This window comes from Dermacentor albipictus, chromosome 4, assembly GCF_038994185.2.
Source record: "Dermacentor albipictus isolate Rhodes 1998 colony chromosome 4, USDA_Dalb.pri_finalv2, whole genome shotgun sequence".
NCBI classification, from domain to species: domain Eukaryota; kingdom Metazoa; phylum Arthropoda; class Arachnida; order Ixodida; family Ixodidae; genus Dermacentor; species Dermacentor albipictus.
Window position 1 is genome coordinate 148,365,314 of NC_091824.1, and position 22,671 is coordinate 148,387,984.

The window sequence follows — 22,671 nt, forward strand, 5'->3', positions numbered from 1 at the left end:
AACGCCTACACATATGCGCTAAGAAACCTCCTCCGTTGTGCCTAGGCAGAGTCATTTATTCAAGGAGCAGAAGCACCCAGACCTTCTCTTTCGCGCCCGCTCTTACTGGCGCCTGAACACAAACGGAAGTCGATCCCTCAAATGAGCGTCTCGTCCGTTCCCCTGGTGCCTTGCCCGCGACAGTGCACTTCCTCGCCGCTTTCCTCCGTCGAGTGCGCAAGATTGAGCCGCTATCGACGGCTCACCCGCGTAGGCTTTCACCCGCACATACAGCATGCGGGGCACGCCGAAGATTTTATCGCCCTTGGACTTTATACGGAGACTCACGGCGATGGCGACGGTAAAAGCGCACCTGGAGTGTCCATATAATTGCTACTGCAGTTATAAAAACACTTAATCTAGTTTGAATAGTAAGGTGCAATGTTTACTTCATTCAAAAAGAAAACAGAAGGGTTAGTAAAATGCACAGCAAGTAAAATATTCTCGATAAAAAAATGGTAAAGCCCTTTGCAAATTGAGTCGAATATTGTCAAATACGAATAAAAAGGAGGCGCACACAGAAGCAAATATTTTTCAAAATGAGCTATTTTTATTAAGTGATAGCAACCATCTTGGTTGGAGGCCCGAACTTTCTCACAAGTGATTCTCTCTCACCAACTACAAAGTCAACGTCAACCGTCCTGATATACGCTCAGCTCGCGCACAACGCCCCAGTGTTGCGTTTCACTGTTTTAGAGAGTTTATTTCAGTTTGGATGAGGGACACCTGCATCTCGGCGTCAGCCAACACTTCGTTTCTTTAGCTCGAGCTGCTTCAAAGATGCGGCGACACGCTTCCTTTCTCGTTCGTTCTTGACTGCGTCGGCCCTTTCTGTTTTCGTCCTTTCTAGCTCCTCCTTCCACCGTGCGTTCGCCCCACGGACCATTTGACGCATTCTCTTAGTCACTTCTACGCTGGCAACTCCTCCAGCCGATGACACGGAGTCAAAGACGATTCGTTGGGCGACCAGAGATTGTTCCTTCTGATTTTCGACAAGACAGCCCTTGTTAACAGAAAATCCCCGCTCCACAGACGCATTTCCGTGCGAAAGAGATAGAATCATCTTGGCAAAAGTGAGTAGTTCCTTGTGTGAACCACAGATGCCTGCCCAAAGGGTATCCAGCCGATCCGTGCTCCTGTTAAAATTTTTCAACGCTGCTTGCGCCGAGGCTAAGGAGCACACATGCTTGTAGGACCGCATTGCCCGATCAGCTTCTGCTCCGGTCATCCATTGGTGTTCCGTCGCAACTTCGAGGGCATCAGTGAAACGCCTTTCCCCAAGCTCCGGAATCAGGGCGCACGCGGGATTCAGAGAGGACGATCCCCTCGTCAGCTTAAATTTCAACGGCGACCTTTCAGCGATTTTTTTGGCGCAGTTCTTTATGAAAGCGGTGCAGTCCCTTCTGAACTCAAAAATAGTACCATCTGAAAGTTTTGGGGCCTTTCGGAGCGCATTCTTCGTAGCAAAGCCAAGGTCGATCTTGGGCGTCGCAAGAACGTTCGCATGCTGGTCCATGTCAACCTTTATCAACTTCAACGGACTTTCCGCTGATGATGATTGGAGTTTAATGGCGCAAGGGCATCTAAGGCCAAAGAGCGCCAGGACATATGTTTTTGTTTAGTAAAATTGGGGTTTGGTGCTGTGACTTAAAATAGAGGCTGTATAGAGTCGTATATACTGTATAGACTGTCCGCTGCCATCATCACTTCTTTCTTCACTATTCTACTCATTAGTGATCGCAGATTTTCCAATGCTGTACCAAGAAATGGAAGCATAGGCGAATCTGTCTGGAACTGAGCCAGGAACGGCTGCATTTCTTCCGCGATACAAAGCATAAAAGTTAGCTTTGCAGACAACAGAGGATCTTGGATGGTTGTTTCGACGACGCCGTAACTGGCGCTGGTCGGTCGCTTGTTCTCGTTTCGACACGACTCAACGTACACCTTTAGGTAAGGCCCTCGAAATTACTCGGAACATTTTCAAGCCATCGCACAGAGCAAAACTTCAAAGGGTAAATGTTGCTCCCGGTAATGCGTGCGTATTCAGCACGTCGGGCAGGTACGCATTTAAATAAATTGTACATAGCCCGGAGAAATTCCACAGGTTGCCATCCTGTTGCCGCGTGTCCGGTTTTGAACGCGCCGTTCACCACATGAAGGCCACAGCTTCCAACGTCGAGAATTTGGTGGCCGTCATTGGATTCACACAGTTCTTGCTTGATCTCACGGAGAAACTTCATGTTGACGTTTGGCCCGTCCATTGATATCTGAAGAATTTTCGAACGTGAGAGTCCATCAGTGGCACTTTTAAATGCGGACACCAATTCTTCAGCTCGCGTGCGCCCAAGAAAGCATGACGTCAGGTAGCGTGTTTTCACGCTTCCCTCTGCATCCGACCAAAAGCGAACCAACACGTCCATTTGCTCCTTCTGTGCAACTTTGTTTAACGATTCGTCAAACGCTAAGACGAGGTAGGAGGCTTGGTTCAATTCCGACACGAGGCTCTCTCTAAAGAAAGGTGCGGGGCCATAGACAATAGTATATCCCACCTTATCTTTGCCAAGCTGCACTTTCTTGGCAGTAGCTGATGATGGGAACATCAACGGGAACAGAGAAGCCGATGCCGCGGCAGCACGGAATGATGTGTGCGTCATGACAGCATTGAGACACCACATCACCTCAGCATTTATCACTTCTGTGTCACGTTGAAAAATATCCTTTGCCGCACGCTCGGGTTGGATGTCCGTAGCTGTGGTTGAAGATGAAGGCGGCGCAGAACCTGACGCCACTGGCCCAGCTTTGGTCACAACAGCGCCCGACGGTTCACTTGCTGGCGGCGTAAGAAACGAAGCTACAGAAGGTGTCCTGGCTCCATTTGCAGCAAGTCGGTGTTTCTTACTTACAGCGTGACTTGTCAGCGCTCTTCTTCCCATGTTGCTCAGCGAAAGCTGCTTTCTGCATAGCGTACAGTACGCCGCGTTCGCGTTATTTTCAACGGGCCTAACCCAGGTGGCAAACTCACAATGTTTCGGATTCATCCAGTCCTGGACGAAAGTACACTTGGTCACGCTCATACTTGACACCGAACAAAGCTTGCCTGCTGCACCACTGCTGTAACTAAACCAAGTCGGGTCAGAACGGGGTCACTAAAACTTTAAAAATGCGACACGATTCCATACTTTGTATCTCTGCCAGCGTCGGCAGCTCGCGGCAGCGTTATGGCAGGGCGCGAAGCTATAGTCGCCCTATGCTTTGCTGCCTGCGTCCCGCGCGTGCCACCCCTCAAGGTAGAAATGGACGCTTCCATCGAAGCATTGCGCAGGAAAAGTTCGTTTAAGACTCGTACTGGAAAGCGGAAGCGTAGCGACAACTTTCTGTGGCTCTGCAGGGAAAGCTACGGAGGCAAAACGCGCGCAAGTGAGCCCTTCTGAAGAGTCCCGCGTTTTCATCCACGTTAGTTTAAGCTGGGGAAGAGAAAACACACATCTTATTAGAAACAGTTAAATAAAACAAAACACACCACTGAACGTAAAAGGTTACTTATTTTGCGGCTTTTCCCTTCCCTGTCTGGACAAAAGGGAACCGCCGCTCGTGGAAGCAGCGTCGATTCAGCGTCTTCTCCGAGCAACCGAAAGCACTGTCAAGCGCTGACGGACTAGTTGGCGCGGTAACACATGGGCAGAAGCTCCGCCCCCGTAGAAAGTTGTCCGCGAGTTTAAAGTCTCGCTCGCAACGCTTTCTGCCGCCTCGCTGGAGCTTTCTCGGCTGGGAAACAACAAGTGGGGGGGGGGGGGGGGGGGGGGACGCCGGCGACCGTCGAAAAACTTGATTGCGAGCCTTACGAAGCCTGTTCTCTGGAGTACGTGGCGCCGGGAAGTGTCCGCATAATTTCGACTCGCTTAGAAATTTGAAGCGCTGCGCTTTTTGCCGCTTTCCTGGCACGTTCTCTAGAAAGTACAGTGCGGGAGCCCGGCGATGGCTGTGGAGAAAACGCGCTTCGTACGAATCGTATAAAGTGCGTCCTGTCTGTTACTCGAGCCAGCATTACTGCGACTTTTCCCTGAGAAAGGCACAAATTCCCTGCGTTTTCCCTGAGTTTTTCCAGACTATACAAATTCCCTGAGAATTCCCGGTTTTCCCGGTTGGTAGACACCCTGTAAACCTATACTATAGAAGTGTTGCATATGAAAGCAAAGATAACAAGAAATGTGTAAATATACAACAAGCAACTCAAAAGTGGTGAAGCCAAAAAAGATAAATGATTGCCAGCAGTGCCTATGCTGGTATAGTAACATAAATTATCAGTAACAGCAGTTTATCTTTAGCTTGGCTCATTAAACGCATGTGCTGTATGAGTTGGAATGTTGTGTGCCATGTTGTACATCCTGCTGTGTGTCTACACCTCCATGAACGAGAACCTGTGAAACTATATATTGCTGCACTGCCGAGCAGACTCCTCTTTTTAAGTGTTTCTTGCCGCACAGTTCCCAGCAAGATGCTTGCTGGTGCACTCAGCCCGCGATCACTGAAAGCAGCTAAAGATGATCATGCGCAAGGAAATGAGGCTCACAAAGTTTGCACCAGACACCAAGCATGCATGTGAGCGCAGAGAACCAGTAACTAGTCTCAAACATGCTAAATTCAAGACTGCTCTTCATGCACAGTGGGGATCAAAAGAAAACAACATAAGCGTTGAGATGCAAAGAGGGAACAAGGTTAGTTCTGCCCATCCTTCTGCTTGTCGAGGCCTTTGTGCCTTTACTGTGAGGTTTAGACAAAAGCACCTTGAAAGCACATGGCAATGAAATGTCAGTAAAAGTAATACAGTATATTAAAGAACATGCTTCTGACATCATCTCAATATGACCCAGGAAACCTTTTCTTTCTTTAAATTAACTGATTTGCCAAACAACAAGAACAAGCACAAAAAAGCCTTTGGAAAACACTGGACTGGTGATGTCATGTGTTTCCATATTCCATTTTGTCCATCTTCCTGTTGGGCTACAAGCCTTTACTCAGTACAAGCTTAAAGGTTTCAATGCCTTATTTGAGGCCTAAACCTCTGATTGCAGCAAACTTCAGTCTTTGAATGCTCAGCACCACAATGCTTCTTCTGTCTCTTACACTTTAAGGTTTAACATTTAATGTTCCCCAAGTGCACAATCATACCTGCTCCTCTGTGGCATTTTCTTGACACTTTTTAACAACCTGAAAATAAAACAAACAAACAAACAAACAAAACCAAAATAATAGAATACAACAGAAACAAAATTGTAGACAGTAACACGAGGGATGCATGCAAGGTTTAAGGGATTTTTGAAACATATATAACAACAAAACTAAATCAAACAGCAAACAAAAGGGTGCATGCAAGAACTGAGGAGAGTGCAGGGACACAATGCACAACACTGAGGCACTAAGCAAGCTGCTAAGCAGCAAGGCATGTATAAATGGTGCACAAAGTAACATGACTGCTCCAAATACTGGCAGTCCTGACAGCACTGCATCAAGTTAGCAATACCTTGACAAGTTCCTCTACATATTTTTCCATGGCCTCTTGTTTTGACATGTCGCCAAGTTTCATCCAAGCATCCCTGCAAGTGGCGAAGCAGAAAGTCACTTGAGTTTTAGGAAATGCTTAAACTTTACCTCGACATTTAGGGCATTGTTTTTGGTTACAAATTAACATAAAGAAGCCTTCTGTGCAGATAAAACCAGTGGTTAGCAACCTTCTGCAGAAGCCTTCAATATTTGCGTTCTTATTAACAGAGAAATTAAATTAGCACTAGCTAATTAATCAACATTTTAATTAAATTTTTGTCGATGACGTCAATACAATGTTTGTAATGTCATTTGAAAACATCGCTTTCAGCTATTTGTGATGGGTTACCATTCATGCTCCTAAAAAAAAGAACACCTTGTAAAATCCCACACAAAAAAAGAGAGACTTGTGTGCAACAGCAAATTTTCTTTTACATGCAGCACTATTAACTATGCACAAGATATTGTCTTAGAAACAACAGAAAGTGGTCTTCAAATGTGCTCTGCAAACTTTGCACTGACAATGTAGCCGTAAAGTTGGATAATGAGAAAGTTTGGTAACTCACCACTGCTAATTAGTTAAGAACAAAAAAATACTGGCCTGCTAAATAGATACAGTTGCTTGCACCTTAACAGAAGGCTTTGCATTCTATTTAAAACATGGTCCATGTTATCTGGTACAACCATACAAGACCTGAATAAGGTCCTGTACAAGCAGCCACACAAACATTAAACAAAACTGCAGACCTTTATTTCTTTGTTTTCATTCTCATATGCACATGTCGCTTTGATTTAATTGCAGTTAGCAAATGGGCCACATGAGCAGGGCACTTATTTCACAAATAGTCAGGAACACAGGGTGACCAGTTCTACGCTTTTAAGTGGATATGGGCTGAGGAGGCTGATTTTCTATTACAAGTTCAATCTTTTCTATTGCATAAGCAAAATCCTTGAAGGCAGTCAGTGCAAGAGAATGCTAATAAGTTCAGCACAATGACTTAATGACATAGCTTTTATAAATTTTATGTTTACATAGCAACAGTGTTGGGAACTATACTGCATTTCATACATACCAGCCAACGTAGCGGAAGCTACGCCACACAAGTAGTGCTGACATAGAAGTCTCAGTACATGTTTTTCACAATGGAATTGTTTTTTGATCAGCAACACTTTCTACAGAATAATTGCTTTGTATGCTACAACTACAACTTGTGGGCATAAACTTACTTTATATCACACACTATCGGGTGCATGTTTGTGCTGCCAGTATGTATGCAGTGTACAAAGTAAGTTTTGGTCGTGAGCACAAGCAGTGCACTGTGGTCGCTGGTCACAGAATTGTGTCACTTTGCTCGTTTGGTGGTTTAACAGACCATGTAAAGCCAATGGACGCAGCTTGCCACCGTGCTGTTCCAATACAGTGGCACTGCCAGAGATTGATTTCAACAGAGGAGGGGGCAGTCGCTACCCCCTCTTTCCCCGAGATAGATACAGTATCAGTCTCCCTCACAACCCTCTCTCTCTCTTATGTGTGTGTGTGTGTGTGTGCGTGCGTGCGCGCGCGTGTGTGTGTGTGTGTGTGTGTGTGTGTGTGTGTGTGTGGTCATTCTCCACAGAACAATAAGACCATCATTCTTACAACAAAGAAAAATGTGTGTGGCTGCTTCAGCCAGACAGTTACTTTCTTGTCAATTTTCCTTCAATAAAGTTTTTCTCTCTATGCTCTTCTGTAATCACTACGTGCCTGTCACACCTCTCGTGAGAGGAGATGCATGAGTGTGGCGCAAGTCTGTACTTACATACAGACATCGGCATACACGCCTGGAGGGAGAAGCAACAGGGAGGAACTTGTATTTTCCCTTGAAAAATACCTCGACACTGACCTTGAACAAAATTGGGGTACTCTGTTCCCTCTTTATTACACCCCCCCCCTTTCATCAGGAAATTGATCTCTTGCCTAAGCCACTGCATCTATAGGTTGATATCTGTAACGCCTTCCATGTAATATTGAAGTACTATCTTGCATCATAAAAGCATGAGGCTTAATAATATTACATTGAATTACATGATCCATACCTAGATGTACCATTTCCTTTTATTTTGCGAATGCAGGTACTGAGAGCATTGCCTGTTATATATAATACTAAGCCTGTTGGATTACATTTAGTTAAATGGTCAGTTAAAAAGCCAGGAGAAGTCTTAGGATACAGTAATGTGATGATTGCGTGAATTATTCACTTCAGAGCAAAGCATGCTCATGTACCTTAAGGTACACTTATGGGCATTTAGTGCACACCAGCCTTAGAAAGGATAAGAAAAATAATCTATGATAAACAATTTCATAAGCCTTGTTGAAAGCAGTGTTTTTTCTAAAAGGAAATCCTGGCCAGCTCAATACCATTTTGCATTGCCTACGATGTCCCAGAATCTCGGCTTGGGTACTTTGCATTCTGCTACGGATCCTAGTGTTGCTTGCTTGTAGTAGGCATAGAACTTGAGCTGAAGTTCGTGTGAAGGCTGAAATGATCCTGCATAGAACGAGATTGCACAGTCCAGTGAGTGCTACAGGTCGTGCAATTAATGGTTACTGAAACATACAATTTATAAAATCTGTAGAGCTGCAATATTCAATTACCGCAGCGGTGTCCAGTCGCTTGAATGACGCTAAACGTGGAAATTGACAAAGCACACAGAGTACGACCTTCTATTAATGTGACCATATTCCATAAAACCCAAAGTGGGACGCCGGGGGGGGGGGGGGGGGTAGGCAGGTAGGTAGACACGAAGAGACCATTCAATCATTCAACACGCAAAAGCCATTTTCGTTTTTCTAAATCAACCCGTGCGAAAAGTTTCTCGTTCTTTAATACTTCTGGCTGAAATGTATTTTCTTTAGCAAATGTTCCTTTTTGCAAAGATGCGCAAGGTATTGCTCGCACGTCATGCGTACATTTACCTTTAGCACAAGCATGGCTTTTAGTGTCGCCACTTTAAGCTGTGTCTTCTCTGCGGTCCATATCTTGTTCAAGAGAGAAAACACCCTCTCTACTGGCGCATTTGTACCTGGAAGGCACACGCAATATTCCAGCACGGTCATCAAATTCTCACAAGTTTGGGGAGGCCACGGTCAGGCAGTGCTGCCGTACTGTGGTGGATAGAGCGGATAAAGCCACTAGTGATGGAGACAAGGTATCTTTCTAGGCCATTCCGAAAACATACGATTTGGAAAGCAGAAAAAGGAAAAAATAAACTTGCTCGCGTTGCTCGCACCGCCCATGTTTCAAAGGAGATGATCCTGAGAGCTATTTATCAACCAACGCTTCGTTCGGGAAAGCCAAATCGGGACAAAACGCCGTCCCACAGATGATCCTGAGAGCTATTTATCAACCAACGCTTCGTTCGGGAAAGCCAAATCGGGACAAAACGCCGTCCCACAAGTACCTCAGTGGGACACCGGGACCATGGCCGCAAAAGCGGGACTGTCCCGCCTAAATCGGGACGTCTGGTCACTTTACCTTCTATACAACCTGAACATTTCCTAGCTTAGCCTTGGGAAACCTTATGCCTGTCGGACACGAACAAAACCTAGATATTCCGGCTGTCTCATGCGCACGAGAGTCTTGCGTAGCCCGCCAAATTGATGGAATTTCCTGCATTCAAAGAATGAAATGTCGCAAGCGTGTCATTAAACGTCGAGCGATTGTTCTCACGGGGCCTCCTTTATTCTGTGGCTAACAAGCGGCGCACTATTTCTTAGGAAAACAGCTTTCATTAAACATTACTTCGGGCCTTTCGAAGTCAGCAATGCAATACGAAGCCAGGGCACATTTTTGGTTTTAGTTACCGAGAATTATCACGTCAACACCAATGCAGTCTCCATTGTTTATACCAGCCATCAGCGTGGTATTCATTATGAAACTTGAGCGGCCATGAAAAGGATATAAAGATAGATAGAAAACGACCGAAGTGCCAGATGCGGTGCAAGGACAGTGATTTGCGCGATAGAGAGCTTCAAGGAAACCGGCTTCAAACTAGTGACGCCACGGATAGATTTGACGATTTTCCTCGTTCCAACACAAACATCTTCACAGCCAGCTGTAGCATGCTGTAAGCTCGTAGCCTGCACGCTGAATGCAAGAGTGTTCCGGAGCACGAACGGACTCCTTTCAGTATACGTACAGCCTCTTTCAGCAGTTCTCTTGCTATTGGTTTAGTTTTCATCAATGCCACAACGACAGGTTCTAAATGGGTTACACGCGAAAAACCATCGTGTTTACTTGCCATTCTTTGGTAGACCACGGATCACCTCAACAGCCGCGTTGAATCTTTGTTCCGTTGTCATAGTGGTGAACGGAAGCTACAAGATGTAAAACAATCGAGCATGAACAATGTTTACATGCAGCCAGGCACTAGTTGCCTTGAATTCGTTCACTACGTTAGCCACTTCCCTGTCAATTCCTTTCCCCTCCTCTCCTCTGGCCGATCGTTGCGCCAGCTGGTGTGCTGTATGTGATGCTGGTAATATGGAAGAGCAGTATTTCCATCTTGTATAAACTAGTAAAATTTTGTATAATAATTTTTAATAGTTGTACATAACTTATGGTTTGATGTGTTTCTGTGGAGGCGTAAGGTTGTACATGATGTTTTGTTGAGCACTGAAACATAATCGAATTGAGCTGTTCCACGTTTTCTGCGCACCCGCGCCGCCGGACAAGATCTAATATGGTGGCCCTGTGAATGCATGGTACACGTTGCGAGGTCTCTTCTGTTCGACTTGCGGCTATTTATTTCCTTTAAAATTGAGTATCTCTCTCTTTTCATCTCGCGAATCTTCGTATAACTTCGACAGCAACACGATGGCGGACTCAAGTTTAGACCAGTTCTTCGCTAAGAAAGACAAAAACAAGAAAAAGACTAAAGGGAAAGTGACTTCCGAACAAATCGCCAAGAAGATGGCAGATAGCGGCGAGGGCGCCGAGAAGAGTCTCAAAAAGGACAAGGACAAGCAGGAGAACTCGTCGGGAAAGCTGTCCGTCACAATTCCTTCGCTTGCACAGGTAAGGCAGCTCCGACGCTTGTCCATACGGCGCACTGCCGGTTTTGCCGTGACCTCGCTTCAACTCCCGGCTTCCTGGCCTTCTCTTCGATGCCGGACAAATATGCTTTCTCACGAAAATGTGTCCTCCGGAATTCTCGGCGTGTATTGAGTAACGAGCATGTTGTGTTCTTCACACGGGTAGTCTAACTGCACCATTGCGGTAACCTCGAGTGTCTTTACTCTTGTTTATTGCACTGCTGACTGGATAATCATCCCTGCGGCCGCTAATCCTTGTGACTTTTGTTCGTGTTGACTGTTCCAGGGTGAAGAGGAGTGGAATGACTTCGAGGAGGAGAAAGAAGTAGATTACAGCGGTCTGCGAATTCAGGCGCTCACAATTGCGTAAGTGTGCAAGTTGGCCAGCTTTAGAATTAGCTGGCTTTCGTTCATTGGTTTAACCGACAGGCCGTCGCATAGCTTTGTACTTGTTTTCGGCTAATTTGTCCAGGCATATTGTAACCGGTGGAAGCAGTTCAAGTAATGTGAAATGTCCACTGAACTCTGGCCACTGATTCTCTTTAGTTAGTGTCACATTGTCAGCTTCACAAGTTTTAAAACATAACTGTGCTGTTCGTTAGCTTGTATCAGTGAATATTCATTTCAGCGTTTTGGTGTACTTCACATGGCTCCACATTGTGGTGTCACCTTGTCAGCTTCACAAGTTTTAAAACGCAACTGTACCGTTCATTAGCTTGTATCAATTAATATGCATTTCAGGGTTTGATGTACTTCACATGGCTCCACATTGGGTTTTCTTGAAACACATCTGCTTTCAAACTGAATGCCTTCTGGCTGTAGCAAACAGCTTCTGTTTTGAGCACAGAATCAGCCAGCAAGATATGTTCGGACTGATTAGCTATAATGAGAACCAACTTGTCAGCAGGTAGATGTACTTAAAGCAATGGTAGTGCACACAAATCTTATCTTAAATATCTAGGGCTTTCAGTTGTAACCAGTTTGCTTGCTGGGGGCAGACAAGATGCCGCAAAAGAAAAGAAAACTCGAAATGAAATCCTTGTTTTTCTGTTTAAATCTGCCATTCTGCTTGCAAGTTTTAGTAATGGTGCACTGAAAAGGAGCATATGCTAGTGAGCATACATGCGAAAGAGCCAAATGTATAAATTTAAGGCTGACTAGTGCATGTACCTTTGTTTCCACCATCTGATCTTAGTGTTACAATGGCTTAATTTTTGTGCTTATGATTAGATCAGAGTTCCTACCACTTTTAGCGACCAGATGTGTAGTGATGTGACGTCGCACTCTGGAGTAGTTGCACATATTTAGTGTTCTACTCTAAATTTCCCTGTTGCAATTAATTCAGTGAGTATAGTAGTGCTGCCAATGTTGTTTCTTATGTTTGGTAAGCTCAATTTACTGCATGCAAGTGTCTTGTGTCCACTGCATCCAGAACTTTTTTTTTTTTTGTAAGCGCTCTCAGGCAGGACACGGTTTATTTATGAGGTGCACGCTGCTCTAGTTTTCAGCGATGGGCCCTACAGTTATCTCTTTTGATTTAGTTGTGTGCCAGTTTTTATAGCTGGGACAGTGCTCTGCCATTATTATGCACCTGTGACATTTCACCATAGTTGTGTAAAGCAGAAGCCTCCCTGTTTCATTTCACGTTTTGTTAAAGGGACACTAAAGGTTACCAGAAAGTCAAGTTAAAGTGGTAGAGCAATGTTCTAGAACGTCTAAGGCGTCAATATAATCGCGAACAGAGCTTTAGTAACCGAGAAATTGAGGTAAATGCATGACACGATTTGAGACCCCCCAGCGACATTCCGGTACTAAACCGATGACGAAAGGTCTCCCCGTAATTTATGTTACTAATACTCAACTACTCGTATTAAAAATATCATTTCATTCGATTATAAGACGGAAGAAAATGCTACTTGTCTACGTCTACTCGATTCTAACAAAAAATAAGATTTTGACGTTACCCTTCAGTAGTATGGGTGGTCGAAAGGTTTCGTTTTCGCTCGACTCTGCGCGCACGACTCTGCGCCGCGCACGCTTTGGAGTTTCAGTACTTTCGTTATCGCGTCGTGCTGTGAGGGTTCTGCTGGCTCGCGAAACTTTCATTTGGAACAAGCAGCGAGAATGCCACGTCCATGTGATGTCGTGGGAAGCCCTCGTTGCTTTCCCGCTCCGGAGAGCCGGTGTCGAGGCCGCCGTCGTAGTACGAAACGACGCCGGCAGTGCGAGCCCTCAGCAGCAGGTCGCGCTCGTCGGTGCTCAAATCACTGAAGTTGAGCCCACCATCGCGAGCCAATCTGTCGGTGTCAGGGTCCATTGCGACGAGCGTCGAAGTTTGCGTCATAGAATGAAGTACCAGCTTATGGGCGTCTTGCGCTGGAGCTTGAGGTATAGTAGCGGCGCCTGGTGGCGGTGCGGGAAACGACATCTGGGTCGGCTGTGGCGAAGCACGTTTCTAGGCCGAGTTTTGCGTCGATTCGCACTTTTTTATGCCCTGTTGCGAGTGCGGAAAGGCTCGTCACTTCTCACAGACCACGCCGACCACGCTGCGAGCTCGCCGCAGCCTATAGTTTAACGAAAACGGACTTTCCGTGTGCCGTGGGACGTAATGTGGGACGTAATTAGTTTCTCCTTCCGCTAGCCACCATACTCCCGCTTTCGCTCTGCTGTCGGCTCTGTCTTGGCTCTGTTTCTGGCCGTAGCCGTAGCGCCGTCTGCGGACGCCGTTCTACTCACCGATGGCGCAACGTCACTATGAGACCATGATGTCAGTTCTCCTCGATCGGAGGGCGGGCGATTTGAACTGCGCTAGAGGTACGCGGACGCTTCAGAACGCATTTTCTCTTAAAATAAGTCTCTCCTTGCCACGAAACAAGCGTTTCGAGGTTTCTGTGATGGTATTTCAACAGTCCACGTTGACTTAATAGTAACCTTTAGTGTCCCTTTAAGAGTTGTTTCTAGTTATTAGTTCATAGCAGTGAAGTTTGCTTCCTGGGCAAAGGCATTTTGAAAACAGCTCGGGTGAATACCACCCATAGCACTGTCTCCTGTAGTAAGCAGTTACAACACTAGTCTTGATAATACAGTTCATCATTGCTCAGCACATATACCTTATGTAGCAGGAGTCTAAAATATGGTGTGAAAGCAAATCCTACATGTCAAAGCTTGTGCTTGGTACAAGGGTGGGCATATGTTAATCATGCGTAAGCTAATGTTTTTCATTTCAACTATATGTGGGTGCAGAGTACTTATTGCCTTAGGCACTGTGTTGTGGCATTTCTTTAAGACAACATTGGCAAAGTTGAATATGAAGTGTTACTACCATTCAGGTGAACCATAGCTGTCATACATCATGAAATAAGAAGCCAAAAAACACTGACACCAAGGACAACATCAGGTAAATTACTTGTGCTTAATAAATGAAGAAACGATCAATTAATAGAAATGAAAGTGGATGAAAAAACAACTTGCCGCAGGTGGGGAACGATCCCACAACCTTAGCATTATGCGTGCGATGCTCTACCAATTGAGCTACTGTGGTGTCTTTTACCCATCCACTTTCTTGGGTATTTGTTTCCTGGTGGAACCCTGGGAGTGTTCCTTGGCGGCGGATTTGGAATATCCTTTCTGCCGCAGGCGTCTTGAGAATGATATTTTTGGGTGAAGGCAACTGGTCAATAAACCCCCACATGCTACCTGAGGGCATCAATGTTGCCGGATTCGAGACCCTCATTATGTAATAAACGAGAAGAAAGGGATTTAACAGAGGGGCCCAATTTTTTGGGATTGTTCCCCACCTGCTACAAGTTGTTTTCACATCCACTTTCATTTTCATTCATTTGTTGTTTCTTTATTTCATTTCTTAAGCACAAGTAATTTTCCCTGTGTTTTCCTTGGTGTCATTGTTTGTTGGCTTCTTATGATATGACTAATAAAAATTGGGCCCCTCGGTTTAACCCCCTTTCTTCTTATTTAATACATTGTGATATTTAGTGCACTGTTCATTTATACTTTAGCAGTGATTTATGTGTGAGGTTTGTTGGTCACAATGAAATAAGAATGGTTGTATGTGTTTCTGAGTGATAATTTCTTTACTTAACAAACCCAGATAATTGTGGTGAGTTGCTGCACATAACGCATGAACAACAGGCCTCACACTCATGATAGACATTGGATTAGTTTGTACTAGCTGAGCATTCTTTGTATGTTACTGGAGGAAGAGGTTCTAACAGAGAATGGTGCACTTTTTTTTTTCATATTCAAAAGTCAACCATGGTGTGTTTGGTTTTATGGCATTGTCGTGCATTTTGCTCACATTATGCCAAAAGTTGCCAGAAAATCCCCTATTGGCTCATTGTCCACTTTCGAATGCTGTGTAATCTTTCTTTATTGCTTTCAGAACTTGTGACATCTGCAGGATTTTCAGTGTGGTGTAACTACATATAATTCATTTTTGTGTCTTCTACTGGCTTACTAAGCTTCTGCTAAAAAAAAAAAAAAGGCTGGGCTTCTTGAAAAGTGGGGTCTATTGATCTAGCTTAGCTTAATATCTTTTTTTTTTTTTGTCAGTCAGTGTATGAGCCGATGTTGTGACAGCCTCTTCAGTCACAAGTTATAAGGAACTATCAATAAAGTCATCACATGGTGAAACCATTGTAGCACAAATAAAATAGGCACAAAGAACACAAGACCAGACACAAAAGGTGCTTGCAGTGTCCAGTCTGGTGTTCTTTTTGTCTGTTGTATTTGTGCTGTGATGGCTTTACCAATCAAATAGCCCTAGAACAAGTTATCTTAAAATGTGTCACAGTCGCCTAACTTTATTCCCAGGTGCTGCAGACTCTATTGGAATAAATTCAAGGTGCGAGGATGATTGTTTATACAGTATTGAATGTTTGCAATTCTAAAGTAATTGATCCTTGATTTAGTACACAGTCAATCGTGGCATGTTTCTCTATAATATGAATTTAAATGCTGAATCAACACATATGCCTATTTTAACTATTGGCTGCCGGCATTGTGAGAAAACTCTTTTTTCACCACTACTAAAGGGACGCATCCTATTGAGCTTCCTGTTGTACATGGTGATGCCATTAGTAAAGTGGTCATGTGTTGTGATACTCTGTGCAATGAAGGGAAATAAAAGCACATTGAATAAGCAGGGTCTTCAATTTACCCACAGCTAAATGTCCATGCTTTCTTTCTTTGCCACCACCTGACAGAATAGGCAAAAAAGTCATGTACACAAATGTGCTTGCCTTGACTGGAGAGTATAGAGGAAAGAGAGAGAACAAAGCTTTATTCAGCTTGAACTGCTGATGGTTTGCTGAGCAGAATCCCTCTGCCCAGGGCCTCTCTGTTGTTTTGTGGCATCCTGGTGTCGTGCAAGTCCAGGATGTCACTGACAGCAGTAATGGAAGAGTTTAATCTTGCTTAGGTCTACTGGAAAGGCTTGATAGATCAGAGAGTGGTTTTCTGTGGGATAATGAGAATAATGAACAGTGACACCTCAAGTAGTGACTTATGGGACTCATTTCGTTGCCAAATTGAGTCGGTGTATAAGTAGGGGTAGTTATGTGCATAATTTATTCAACCTTAAGTTTTTTTTTTTTTTCATTAGCTTAAACAATTTTACTCTGTGCACTGTTTGAGATTGTCGGGAAGTGGCATTTCTTGCTTGGTTTCAATTATGTTGTTTAGTTCATTTGTGCATTCCTTCCCATTTTATTCATGTTTATGGCAAAACGAATAGAGTTGCTTAGGTTTGTGTAAGTATGCTAGTATGAAATGAATACAGTAAACACTCACTATTGTGTGTCCTGTGTGTCATCTTTTACATCCTGCACATTGTCTGCTGTCACAGCGCAGTGTTCCATGTCACATTAGTCTTGGCGGCTAGATGACATGAAAATAATGCTAGCAGGAAGTGTGCCCACCGACACTTGCTCTCATCTCCTCTGCTTCCACCAGGTTAGCTCATTGGTGAGGGTTTAGAGCAGTACAACCCAAATATAGCCCTTGTATGCTGGCTTGCTGCCCTTGGCAATGGGAGTGGCAGTTATCTTGCATAAGAATGATGTGGGACCATGAGGGTCTTGCTTATGGGCCTAGGCTTGCCATTGGCATTTCATTTTGGTGCACAGGGAAACTCATCAGGCGGGTCAGTACTGGAAAATAACCCAGTGATAGTTGGTATTGCTAGCCCAACCTTTTTAATGCATTAACATTCTTAGGGTACTTCACGCACTTTCCAGGGGCCAACTATTTATTCATATAGTATATAACAGTTTTCCTGCTTACCTGGGTCTCTGGGTAGTCTGTGGTCGAATTGGCAGTGCATTGAGCTGCTGTGTAACAGGGTTTGAAACCAACCATCGGACCAACTGGGTCACGGGAGTATGTGACTGTGTGTACATACGTGCTTCTCTTCAACGAATCATTCGCGCTGACGTGGGTCACTGTAGATGTAGGACTGGGTAGGTACACCTGTTCGAAGAAACTCTTTTACACCAACTTGGCACACTGGGTACATGCCACTCAGTCTGTGCTGAATGAGCCTCTTTAATGCAACTTTGGTCACTGGATATGTGCTAGTGGGCGTGTGCCATTCATCAATGAACTTCTCTGACACCAACTTTAGTAACTAGGTGTGTGCCAGCGGGAATGTGCCGCTCTACAATGACGAGAAACGTCCTTTAAATTTCTCCGTGGCTGAGCAGAATCGAACCCACGAGGACAGCAACCTAACACACTAACAGGCTATACCACAAACGCACTGGGTATTTGCCACTTTACAGTGGACACCTTTCACATCAATGCTTTAGCCAGCAGGGCCAATAATGCACTGGCTACGTGCTGCTCTTCAATGAACCTCTGGCCAACTTGGGTCACTCAGCATGTGCCACTGAGTGTGCTGCAAACGAGGAACCGATTCTGAGCATGCGCAGGCACCAGCATGCCACACTTCTCATCTCTCGGGCCATGCACGGACTTATTGGCAGAGCCGCTAGATGGTGCAGCGTGTCCAAAAAGAATCTAGAGGGAGTAGCCCGGTTGCCTCATGACGTGTTTCTCGGCATTCACACGCACCGGTGCGCAATGCATTTTAGAGGCAATGCGCAGGCTTCGAGGCGATGGCTCTCTATGGTGCTGAGTGTTCTTATAGCAGCAGGAAAGAGGAATCTCGCTGCAGTACATGCCTCATATGTAACTCTTTTTTTATGGTTGCAATACGTTGTGCTGCTATATTGATTCAATGCTAGATGCATTATCATCTACAGCCATCATGAGATGGGTTCTGCGAAATTTTTTTATCCTGTAGCATGATAGTCCTGTAGCAAACATAGTCCTCCACTATAGCATCTCCTGCTCCTGTGCTGCTTTTGGATCGTTAAAGGCCATTAGTCAATCCTCTGTGGTATGTTTAAGCTTAACAGCTCTCGCGTTTTGTGTAGGGAAAAAGAAAAGGAGGAAGAGGCAGCAAGGGAGCAGCTGGACGAAGATGGCGAGGACTCGCAGCAAGCCGGCGACCAGCAGTCTGGACCCTGGAAGGTGCAGCAGCAACAACTGCAGCAGCAGCAACAGCAGCAGCAGGCTGCTGCGGCAGAGGAGCCATCTTCGCCACCCCCTGAACCCGAGCCACAAGCACCACCGCCGAAGACAGGTTGGCACAGCAGTATTTTTAATTGCCATATTTGTACGAAAGTAACATAACCATGAATAATGCCAGAGGGGAACTTTTGGCAACATTGAAAATAATTAAAAATTGCAGTCTGGTCAGGCTTAAGGAGGTAAATCCTGCAACTTTTTTGTCAGAGATGTGGCGCTTCCTGTTATGTATAACTTATATCAGTTCATAGAGATGCAGAAATACACTCAACTGATATTTTGGACATGCCTGATAATTCGGATGCCTTTGCAGCACCGCTATGTATCCCATAGAGGCAATGTAATGTCGCCAACCAATAATTCAGACAAAGCGGCCAAATAATCGGGGCTCTAAAATACTGGATTTGCTAGAAAATTGGAGGACGCTTAAGCTTCGCCTTCAAGAGTGGAACGCGATAGCGTTCCCATTAGCCGCGTTTACATGAATGCGACAACGTCGCATCGCATTAGTGCGCCAGGCGAGGGTAGATTTACGGGCGCGAGTCGACTCTCGCGGAGCATGCAAACGCAGGATCGTCGCATTAGGAATGATGGGAAGGAATTGGCCACCAACATGGCGGCGGTCCCGGCTGCCCGCTTCGAATTGCATTTGGCGTTGCTTTTGTAAAATGCACTTCGTTCGCAGCAAATGATTGTCTAAACGGCTTTCGCTTAGTCTCAGGCCGCTTCGACGACAGAGTATTATGGCTAACCTTGTAATGTTTTCGAGATCGCTGCTCGTTTCGAACGGGTCAAAGCCTAACGAAAGAAACATTCGAGATGTCAGCGCTACCTATCTCTAGAGTCGGGAAATAGCCACAACGACGGCATATGGCCTCTGAGATCCGAAGATGTCGCTGGTCAACTAAAACTGTAAAAAACGTGCGCTGCTTAGCGTACGCTACACTATAGCGTATAGTGTACACTATAGCGTATAGTGTACGCTATAAGTTGCGTACGCTAAACTAAAACTGTCTATTTCTCGGCACTCAGCCACCAACGTGCACTCCGCCCACTACCGGACACCAGTTAGACCGGAAGTCCGCTGCACTTCCCTTATGCGACACCTTGTGGCGCTGCGTTCTCGCGAAAGTTAAGGCGCTACATGTAAACGGCGTCGCATCGCCTTTCCCAACTGCGCTGGGAAATGCGATGCGCCACTGTCGCATTCATGTAAACGGGGCTATTGACCCGCCAAGGGGTGTAAGACAATGCGCTACGGTGCAGGGATCACTTACGAGGCGCCCCGCATCGGACTTTGCGGCCACCTGTCACACGGAGAGCGTCGAGCAACGCAGCGTTCGGCGCGGCAACGAAATGTGCGCCTGAGCAAACGGAACGAACCAAAGAACTCGGTGTCTCGGAGGGGGAAACGATCTACGCCTGCCAAACGTCGTGATCGGCACGGGCAGAGAGATAGATAGATAGTAATCTAAAGAAAAGAACGGCGCTTGATTCTGCAACCCGTGTGGGAGCACGGCAAAGCGTCCTCAAGGGAGAGGGAGTCGGGGCCGGTCCGCGCACAGCCCCAATGCGCGCATGGTGCGCCACCTGTCGGGGCAGCGCCGTACATTGAGAGGAGGGGCTCTTCTGTGTTTGCCGCAAGATGGCTCTGCGTGTGCGGTAAGCGCAGAAGAAATTTAGCGGAAACGTACTTCGCTACTCGTGTAAATGCGACTTGTGTAAGTTACATGCTCATAATTACCGATATACACCGCAGTAAAACTTTCTACGACACGTTTTCAAGGCAACACCGCGTTCACTAGAAGCGCGTTTGTACCGCTTTCAAGCATCGAACTCGTGGCTGAGTGGTAGCGTCTCCGTCTCACACTCTGCAGACCCTGGTTCGATTCCCACCCAGCCCATCTTGGAAGTTGCTTTTTATTTATGAAGTGCCTGCCATGATTTATCGCTCACGGTCAACGCCGCGGACGCCGCCGCCGACGACACCGGCTTTTCTGCGACACGAGCTCCTTAACGCTATCGCGTTAAAATTGGTGAGCTTATTCTACAAGTGGTCCAGAAAGGTGTGCCATGTTTTACAATCATCACTTTCAGGGATACCTTCAATTTGGTGTGACTAGTGCAAGATATATCGGCATCTCTGAACAATGACAATCTTGGCACAATTCTAAGCAAGCTATCATAAGACATATCGGCATCTGAGGGATGGCGTACTTGGCAAATTGCCAGGCATGCTAGCTTACCACAGTGTGGAAACACTGCCGCCCGTTCACGTGTTCGGTGCTAGTCACAAAGTATTATGAAAGTGAAAGTATCTTTGAAAGTGATCATCTGGGGATGCATCCCAAGTTTGTGAACATATTGCTATTCACACGTACGCTTGCCTTTGGCCTGAATAGTCTGCAGCCTCGATTTTCCAGCGATGCCTTTTATACTATTTCTTTTCACACTTTTCACGCTTCGTCAGTTGTCAGCGACGCTCCACCCGTGTTATCACTGGTATCCGCCATGAACGGTGGATGATAAGAGCAGAATGGAATTCACACTTCATATCACAAATGTAGCCTTTATCAACGTTTCTAGAATTTCTAGTGACGATAGGCTTTATGACTGACTTGCTTCGCTTGTCCTTAGGTTTGGGCACAATCGGCAAGTACTAGATCAACTAGGCTTTGCTAGGTTTGGTTTCGAGGAGACGTTAAAAACAAGGTTGGCGACAAAAATCTCAACTTCTGTATGATTCGTAGCACACAGCCATGCATTTGAAGCTTAAATTAATGTATCACACGCTGTACTGTGTGCGAAATTTTGGTTGTTCTTATATGTTCTCTCTATAGGGCCTGTGGCGAGGCCATGGAGCTGCCCGAATAATCGAGCATGTCGTAATTATCAGTTTCTAAATAATCAGTCGGCGACTGTACAAGGAAATTTGAAATTTCAGACGATGAAACCTTTCGCCGTCTGATCTTTCAGGCTTTTTACTGTGACTGCAGTACCATAGCAACATTCGAAGCCACCATCACAGCCGTTTTTATTATCTTGCAGCCTCAAACCAGCACTCTTGCACGCCAATCTGCTGGCAGCTGTATCCAGCCATAGCCATTTGTGTTCGGCCACATGGTGTTTGGAGTGCAGTAGTTTAAACCTGCTGTTGTGCACTGTGCAACGGTAGACCTAGCTGCTTCAATGTTCGCCGCCAAACTTCTTGCTGTTCAGTGCTATGTTTTTCATTGAAAGGATTCCATGCTACAGTAAAAGCTCATCAATTTGGACCTCACGGGACTGGGAAATATGTTCGAATTAACAAATGAACAGAAAAAACAACATTAAAATCAAGTTGGAGAAGCATACCTTTATTTACTGAAGTATCTTGCAATAGTCGTCTGCTTTTTCGCGCAGATTCTGGCTGACATCACAATTTCTCTTAACTCTTCCAAGTGGCCAACAGTCCGCAAACTGTTGGAAGTGCTCAGGCAAACGTCCTCCAATATCAAAAGGGCCTCTGTGACTTCTCATGGGGTGCGATGAGGTCGCGGCTGCACCTCCTCGCATGACTCTTCGTCTGAATCATGGTCTTCCAGGGCGCCTGTGACATCATTAATAATTTCTTCATCGGTCAGGAGACCCGTTGTAGTGACACAATCATCCATTGCGATGTAGTCCTGAAGGGTCACATCTCTGGGAAGGACAGCATCGAAGGTCGGGCAGTCATCATCGGTGGACTCGGCTGACACCTCGTCGGCTAGTGCCGCATGCTCGGGCCCCACAAAACCGCTCAGCGATGACTTGCGGAGGTGTATTTTTCCAGACGGGGGCGATGATGTGTACTGCACCGAGTAAGCCTGCTTTCATTTCATTTTATTTGGGCCCATTTACAAGCAAATGGAGGGGGCCATGGTAAAAGCTGCTTATTGGCAGCTTTCCTACAGCTTTCCAACTTCTGAGCATAAGATCATTCGCTGAGCAGGTGCTTTCGATACTTCGACTTCACGTAGTGAATGATACCCTAGTCCATCGGCTGAAGGGCACATGTAGTGTTGGGCGGCAAAAAAATTACCTTGGCGCTCTTCAGTTAGACTGTACAGTCATGTGCACTGCAGTTGTCAACAACCATAATTATCTTGCGGTCCTTAGACGTGGAGTGCCAGTCTAATTGCTGCAGCCAGCCTCGAAAAATGTCCTAGGTCATCCAAGCCCTTCCTGTTCGCTCTGTGCTCGACAGGAAGGCTTTTGATGTTTTTAAAACAATGTAGCTTATGCGCCTTCCCGACGACAAGTGGCAAGCGCTCCATGCCAGTCATATTGGTGTCAAGAGGCACAGTTATCCTTTGCTTGCACTTCTTGCCACCAATGCACGGGTCCCCTATGAATGTCTTGTCGGGCAGAGCTCTGAAAAATAGAGCAGT

The 22,671-nt window shown here is 45.6% G+C and overlaps 3 protein-coding genes across 7 annotated transcripts in view; 1 reads left to right on the top strand and 2 right to left on the bottom strand.

Moving 5' to 3' along the window:
* Window positions 1–10,070, bottom strand: part of LOC135902185 (acyl-CoA-binding domain-containing protein 5-like) — a 35,804-nt gene extending 25,734 nt beyond the window's left edge. For 3 of the 4 annotated variants that reach the window (XM_065432148.1, XM_065432149.1, XM_065432147.1), the window contains exons 1-4: window positions 9,862–10,070; window positions 7,979–8,108; window positions 5,561–5,633; window positions 5,209–5,247 (exon numbers count right to left, since the gene is read on the bottom strand). In XM_065432148.1, the coding sequence (XP_065288220.1) occupies window positions 5,209–5,247; window positions 5,561–5,633; window positions 7,979–8,108; window positions 9,862–9,922 (303 nt within the window). In that variant the 5' untranslated portion in view covers window positions 9,923–10,070. The remainder of the gene's footprint in view (window positions 1–5,208; window positions 5,248–5,560; window positions 5,634–7,978; window positions 8,109–9,861) is intronic. The other variant, XM_065432150.1, reaches the window with a different exon arrangement.
* On the bottom strand, window positions 1,986–2,972 carry LOC135902205 (uncharacterized). The gene has a single exon (XM_065432182.1). The coding sequence runs from the start codon at window positions 2,970–2,972 to the stop codon at window positions 1,986–1,988; it is 987 nt and encodes a 328-aa protein (XP_065288254.1).
* A 204-nt stretch (window positions 10,071–10,274) lies between the features above and the next one.
* LOC135902186 (protein CDV3 homolog) overlaps window positions 10,275–22,671 on the top strand; it is a 31,255-nt gene continuing 18,858 nt past the window's right edge. Inside the window, exons 1-3 of one of the 2 annotated variants that reach the window (XM_065432152.1) lie at window positions 10,275–10,637; window positions 10,941–11,020; window positions 18,109–18,317. In XM_065432152.1, coding sequence (XP_065288224.1) covers window positions 10,437–10,637; window positions 10,941–11,020; window positions 18,109–18,317 — 490 coding nt within the window. In that variant the 5' untranslated portion in view covers window positions 10,275–10,436. The remainder of the gene's footprint in view (window positions 10,638–10,940; window positions 11,021–18,108; window positions 18,318–22,671) is intronic. The other variant, XM_065432151.1, reaches the window with a different exon arrangement.